Raw genomic sequence first — 7,589 nt, 5'->3', positions numbered from 1 at the left:
TGTTTTCTTTTGAATTAGATTTCGAGAAACCGTTTGATGTTTGAGTTTTTTGGGAAAAGGACCGATTTGGTTCATAAACATATAGGGCTATAAATTAGATCCTAAGTTAAATGTATTAAATAGATTGTATATTTTTTTTTAGTTGTTTTGGAGTGTGTTTCATTTTGCATTCAGATAATCCTGATATTCTACATGCGGGACATCAGTAGAATTGCTTTCGGTATCTGATTCCGTGTTATTTCTACTTTTAAGTCAGGTAAGTGGATAATTTTTCATATGCTAGAAGATTAGTATAAATACTTAAATTGTTAATATGGAATTGATTGTGCTTCTTGGTAATTCTTATATTATTATTTATTCCTTATTTATGATTAAGTATGATAATTTATTGAAACTGAATCTTTGTTATGAATCATTATTTATTTTCGAATTGATAGCTCTTCATTTGATTGATGTCATGAGTTGAGCATTGAGATACGAATTTGTCTGTATGATTATAATATGAACATATAGTATGCCAGTTAGAATACTCATGTTAACAGAGTAGTGTTAGTCTTTATGCACATCATATCTGGATTGTAGTTGGTCGGGAGAGTCACCAACCTGTAGCTACTGAATCCCACATTATGCATCGTCATGCTCATTGCATTTGATTTTTTGACGAGCCTTACCTTATTATATTCTTGTTATGACCTATTTGAGAAACTTTCATGTAAGAACTTAAAGTCAAATTTGTGTTTATATTTCTCATTGTTGTATTATTTTGTGTACGTGTATTGAACATTATCTACTCACTAAGATGTTGAACTCACCCTCTCGTTATTTATCTTTTTCAGGCTTATAACTTATTAGCAGATCACTCTTGTTGGATCTTCAGAACATGTTCTTTTAGTTGTAATTAACACGTTTTCTTTATATCTAGTTAGTGCTCTACAATTATGATATTTGTATTAACTCTTGTATTAAGATACTCAATTTATATTATGAAGTTAGTTATATTATCATGTTGTGTAGAATTCTATTTGAGTTATACAAAGAAAAGATTTGTATATAAATTTGAGTTTATATGAATATAAAAATATATAGAAAAACCTTATCTATATACAAGTCCATGTGAAAAACCGGGTCCAGACATATTTTCTCTGATATTTTGCTCTCTATCCTTGGATGGATACTGCATTCTTCTGAAAACAGTTTTTCTTCCATGACTTTTAGGTCACCATGACTATGGTAAAATTCATTTATTTATTTATTTTGCAACATAAACAAAAGCATTTTACTTTCTTTTTCGATGCAAAATAGTAAAGTCAACAGTGACTTGAAGTCGGTGTGACAGTCACCAAAAATCGAGGGCAAGATGATTGGAGGTCACAAGCCGGTGACCAAACCTATCTACATACTTAAATGTCTGTCGAAGCTGTCCATTGTCATCATCTACCAGGCAGGAATCAAAAATATCAACGTGAGACATGCTGCACACACAAATTCCAATGTCTTCCCAAGACAAGATCAGAAATTAACCCTAAACTTATATCATATAATAGCATGATAAGTTGATATTTTTCACAATCTTGCGTGTCAATATTTATTTTTCTCAATAGATGTAGTATGGGTTCTCAAAATTATAATCATCAACTAAAATTTAAAAGATGTGATAAATATAACATAAGAAATTTAATTGAGGTGGTTTGAATAACATGGATTTGAAGAATGAGGTGGCAAATGATTGATAGCATAATACTAATGACAATATTTTTTTTTCAATAAAATATATAAAGTAATTAAAAAATTAATTATATTAACCTATCAAGAAATTGTAAGTGTTCCCTTGTGTATCTTATTAGATACTAAATTTTATATTGGTGTCGTGAATAACTAATAGTATTTTATTAATTATTTACTAGAATCTAAAAAAGATACAAATACAAATAAAAAAAATAGAATAAAATTCATGATACATTAAAAATAATATAAACATTTTCAAATTTTCTCTTTTTAATATCTATTTCTTTAAAATAATTTAAAAAAATAAATAATAGAATGTAACTAAATATTCCTTAAAAAACATAAAATCTCTCATGCCATCTCTTATATCCATATCAAACAACTCACTTCAGCATTAAAATGACAGGCGAAATTTTTATATTATACTTGCCAACTCTTCAGATTTCACTTGATTGCCAGAATTTTAAAATTCCACACATCCATTTAAAAAATAAATAAATAAATGCTACCACACTCTATTATAAAATTCTCAAAATATACATACTTCCATTAAAAAGCATTTTTATCCTTTTTCCCACACTCAGGACGCTCATCGGCTACCAAATACACGCGAGTTCCAATAAATATTTTGAAAGCATGATCTTATGCAGCAGATGTAGATTGCTGGGTCTCTTGCTTGAAAGCATGATCTTATGCAGCAGATGTAGATTGCTGGGTCTCTTGCTGTTGTTTCCACTGCGCAGGGGTCACAGCTTTCTTTATTGAGAGGGCATGGATCTCTTTCATCTCCTCTACCAGAGCAGCATTGACAAGTCGATGCCTCTCCAGCAGCCTCTTCCCCTCAAATTGTTCTGAGACAATCTCAATAGCAAAACTTGCACCACAGCTGACAACCAATAAAGTTTTATCAAAAAGAAAGACACAGAAGCGATGAATCAACACGTAAAGTTCCATTTTCAGACAAATCTATTCGGGAGAAGGAACTCACCCTCCAGATGTATCAACCACTTCCTGAGATCACCAAAAAAAAAAAAAAGATGAATTAGTTTACAAAAAAAAAAAATAAGGAGAAGGATAAGCATTACACTAATATGTTCGCCCTTAACAGGATTTGCGACAAAAAAGCCCTGGAGGACTACACTAGGGGACTGTAGTCATCAAACTCTAAGCTCATGAGAAACATTTAATTTTAACAATCCATCGCAAAGTTTATCCCTTTTTACCACCCTTTCTCACTGGAACCTTCCATGCCACTTCAGTTTACTATGTGTTGAACAGCATCAATTTATAATATTCTGTATAAGTACAGTCTTCCAAGAATTTCACATTGTCACTCCAATAGTGCACCTTGGTTCTTATATATCATAGGAATACACTTGCATGAACTGGTTAATTCAGGAGTTCTCACCTAGACAAATACCAACGCTGACCAGAATATCACATAATAATAATTTAAGCACCAAAGTATCATCCGTGGTTTTATAGCTTATCCGACCAGCACTGTCATTCCATCAAGACAGTAATCACTGCACACTATTCAAACCACCTTCCTCCCTTCCAGTAATTTCATCAGAGAGTTTTCTAAAGGATAAATCACAGATTATTACCCACTATGTAGGAGTCAGTTTCAATTAGGCCCTTAAACTTTCAATCACCATCCTACCCCTTTCACCTCACAAGAAGTCCCTCAACCTTTTTCTACATCCTACTTCAACATGAACTATAAATCATAGAAGAGGCAAACGAAATATGGAAGTTACTTCTAAATTCTAGTTTTACAACCATGAAAATATAACCCGGTTCCATGACGCTAGAAAGAGAATAACCGAAACAGACTACCGTTGTGCAATGAGATTTTCATGTGTCAAACCCAAAATGAGTAGCAACCTTGTTTCCCTTTATCAAAGACTAAAACTTCATACAGATCAACTTATTGACCTCCACAATGGTTAAAAAATCTACACGACATTGAGACTAGGTAACTACTATAAAAACTCTACCATCAGACTATCAATAAAACATGAAGCAAAAGGCTGAAAGGACTAACAATGGACAAAGTTTAAGTGTTTAAGGATGATGTTTTCTATAAACAAAGAAGACCCACTTTCTAAAATCCAAAAACAAACACTAATAAAAGCCAAAACCCAAAAATAAAAACTGATCAATAGCAAATATAAACAGATCCCAGTAGCTTAAAATTGCTAAGTAAGCTGAAAGTTAGTATCTTTTAGCATAATTACACAAAACAGAAGCACATATACAAAAATATTCGAAGGTTGGGATCAGAAATTAAAGAAACCAAATAGAGCTTACAAGATGTGAAGGATTCAATTTTGACTTTAGAGTAGACTCAACTAGTTCCTTTGTAACTCCCATCTCTTAACTTTTTGTGAGCTCCCCTTTCTCTGTCTGGTTAAGTTTTGTGCCCTAGAAATTTATGCGGTATAGAGTTTTGTCCTCCCCTTGTTTATCTTCCATATTTTTTGGTGGACTAAATTTTGAGGATTAAATTTGGGTGGACTATATGGAAGGCCCACCTAATCCTACAAGCCCATATAGAAGTTTTTGTTTCTTGTGGAAACATATTTTAAGGAATGCTGATGAAAAGAATATAAAAACTTTGTTTGAAAAAAGATTTTTATACTTGATGTATATATAAAAAATATATATTATTTTAGCTAATGGAATTTAATTGAGGGAAGAGATATAATCTGGATTGACATGTAAATTAAATAGTTTAAGAATACTCTTTGGCCCTCAAACAAAATTAATAATAGAATTAGTTGACTGTACAGTTATTTTAACAAATATATTTAATATTTATAGTATCTATACCATTATTTTGTGATTCCATGATTGATTAAGTTTTTCCAATTCATAAAATCATCTTAATATAGTAATTAGAATATCCAGCATTTCTATCATTTTTTCCATTCATTTATAGAGGAAATACCCTAAATTTACTATTGTATTTGTGTCAATTATTCATTTCTAGTTTTGTATTTTTTTCTTATTTTTTGTCAATTAACACTTGTATTTCTTAATACTATTCAATTAACCTAATATCTAATCTTTTGGAAGTCTCCACGTTAACTATGTCCATCAATTATGTAGCATTGTTAAATATTTTTATTTATGAGATAATTTTTAATATTTTTCGTAGGATATATATAAATCACCTTAGAAGATATATTAAGAATTATTTTTCATAACTCTGAGAGGTGTAACTCAATTAGTCAGATCATAGATTTATTCCCTAGAGATCATCAATTCAAGTCTCACAAACCTTATGATCATTGTAGGCTTACATTGTTATTAACTTTAGGAACCGTGGAATTAGTCGAGGTGCACGCAAAATGACTCGGGCATCCATGTTAATAAAAAAAATAATATTTTTTGATAAAAAAAAAACCAAGATTAAACCATTTTTTTCTTTTTTACTAGTCTTGCTTAGTTTGTTTCAAAATTAATTTTCACCAATTCATAGTGGAAATAAAAAAAAATCACTCTCTATTTCAAAATCAAGCTGACTTTTCGTATTTTTATTTTAGTTTTTCTTGCGTTTTCTCTCACCTTGTTATCTCAAGTCCACGTATATGCTATAATATGTTACAAAAAACAATAACAACCAAATTTAAAAGTAGGTAATATTGGGGCTTTCAGTTTAGAGAACTAAAAGGGTGATATTGAGAGATTCTAAACTATAGGGGTAGAATTGGAAGATTCATAAATGTATAGGGACAAAATGAAGTTTACCCAGGATATAATTTGCAATCAAACATACATGACCTTTTTCCTGTAATTTGGGACACATGACACAACACTTTGAATAAAATTCTTCCATCGCCCAACCAATCGCTAGCCGACACACAAGTACCTCCGATTGGCTCAACCATCAAGGATTACCAGTTGACTCCGCAGGCCTCGAGGGCTAGCCTTTTTCTATTGCAGCCACAAAGTTTTCACATTCTAGCCAATGCTGAACTAGTTCCAATCATTGCTTTAAAACCGGATCGGTACTATAGTTGGACCTCGGACATCTATGATTACATAATTTAAACCTTATTTGATTTAGATTGATTTAATTTAAAAAATTAATATTTTAAAAAAATTATTAAAATAATATCATTTTAATTTTCTCAAAAAAAATTATAAAATCAACCATCTTAACTCGTGACTCAAACTTATTTCGGGTGGTTAAATGACTAGGGATTGAGTAAATTTACTATAGAAGCAATAAGAGTTGAGAGCCACAAAGACAAAGCTTTCACATTAATTTGATTACTTTTTCATATCCCATTCCATGTGGTCAATGATAGACATGCTTTTCACTCTCCATGGTAGAAATTTCAACTTGACCCACATGCAAGAATTAGGTGAGCAAGCAAGCTGGATTCTTTCTTTTTTGCGAGATAGGCAGCTGGCGCCCTTACTTATCTGCCATGGAAAGTGACTCTCGGAGAAACTTTATTGCAGCTACCACTAGCCCTACAACGTCACCGTTCTCTTTCACATCTTCATTTTTGTTTCTGAATTTTCCACTCAAAGCATCCAAAGAACCTAGCCGAACAACTTGGAAATTAATTTGGATTTATCGTCGAGGCTTCAAATTCTCTCTCCCCACGTGGCGGTGAAACAGTAATAATAATAAATTTCGGCACGAGGTAAAAAACATTTGAAGAGAAAACGTTGAGAGATAATTTTTTAAAGGGTGGAGCGTTAAAGGGTGTCAAAAGTATACGACTGTGACAATGCTGGCGTCAATAAATATCGATTCCTATTACATTATTAGTTTTGAATCTATTTATTTTTACCATAAAGAAATCTTTTATTTAAATCCAACGGTCTAATGTGAGGTAAATAAAACTCCATGATTTATATATAAAAATATTAATTATCATATATTTGTGGGTCTCAGAGGTGAGCTGGAAGGGGAAAAAAGGAAAGAAAATTGCAATTCTAGTGACCAACCCTTGAATTGTTTTTATTATATGTTGGCACAGTCAATATATCAACTAATATACAACCGTTTTATACTAACACGTGGCAAAAGGTAACTCTAAATTCAAGAAAAATATAAAATAAATAAAATATACACATATAGGAAAAGGGTGGTAAAAATTAAAAAAAAAACAAATTAAAAAATTAAAATTTTCCAATATCAGTATTGCATCATCTCAGAATCCACATAGGTTATTAAGAGTTTTATGCGATATTGACTTTTTTTTTTTTATATAGTATTTGATATCATGATAGTAATTATTTTTTAAAATATTTTTTTATTTATAAATACATTAAAATAATTTTTTATTTTTTAAAATTTATTTTTGATATTAGCACATCAAAATAATTTAAAATATTAAAAATTTAATTTAAAATAAATATTAATATTTAAATATTAAAAATTTAATTTAAAAATACAATTTGACCACAAAAACAAAGTCTACTATCATTACTCGTTAGCGTTCCTTACAAATAACTCAAAAATCATATTATTTCCTTGATAAATGGTTATACTCTAATTTAAAATATCTATGAAGACGTGTGATGAAAGAACTTTTAGGGAAAATAAAATATTTTTCTTATTATTTTTTATTTTAGAATTTTTTTTTATTTTTCTATTCAGTAATATGTATAAGATTTTTCTAGGTTTTCTATTTGGAATGAATAATTTTTCTATTTATTATTAATAAGGTTTTCTAGTTTTTCTCCTTTTTTTTTCTACACAAGAAGTTGTAATAATTTTTTGATAAGTAAAATTTGAATTAATAAAAAATAAATATTTTAAATGTCTTTTTAAATTCGTGGCCTTCTTTGTTTTTGAAGATTTTGACTTGTAATAAATTTTATTATTCTTCAGTTTT

The 7,589-nt window shown here is 30.0% G+C and overlaps 1 protein-coding gene across 2 annotated transcripts; it reads right to left on the bottom strand.

Annotated features, from left to right (window-relative positions):
• Nucleotides 1-2,220: 2,220 nt before the first annotated feature.
• LOC7461699 (protein BOLA2) lies at nt 2,221-4,201 on the bottom strand. 2 transcript variants are annotated; one of them, XM_052450624.1, is made up of 4 exons: nt 4,039-4,201; nt 2,714-2,736; nt 2,451-2,611; nt 2,221-2,402 (listed from the first exon to the last, which is right to left on the bottom strand). In XM_052450624.1, exons 1-4 carry the CDS (start codon nt 4,099-4,101, stop codon nt 2,368-2,370), a joined length of 282 nt encoding a protein of 93 aa, XP_052306584.1. In that variant the 5' UTR covers nt 4,102-4,201; the 3' UTR covers nt 2,221-2,367. The 2 variants fall into 2 exon arrangements, with proteins under 2 accessions (XP_052306584.1, XP_002300203.2); XM_002300167.4 differs by having other exon boundaries at nt 2,221-2,611; nt 4,039-4,198.
• Nucleotides 4,202-7,589: the final 3,388 nt, after the last annotated feature.

The sequence above is a fragment of the Populus trichocarpa genome, chromosome 1 (assembly GCF_000002775.5).
Source record: "Populus trichocarpa isolate Nisqually-1 chromosome 1, P.trichocarpa_v4.1, whole genome shotgun sequence".
Lineage (NCBI taxonomy): Eukaryota > Viridiplantae > Streptophyta > Magnoliopsida > Malpighiales > Salicaceae > Populus > Populus trichocarpa.
This window is presented reverse-complemented; position numbering and strand designations above follow the sequence as displayed.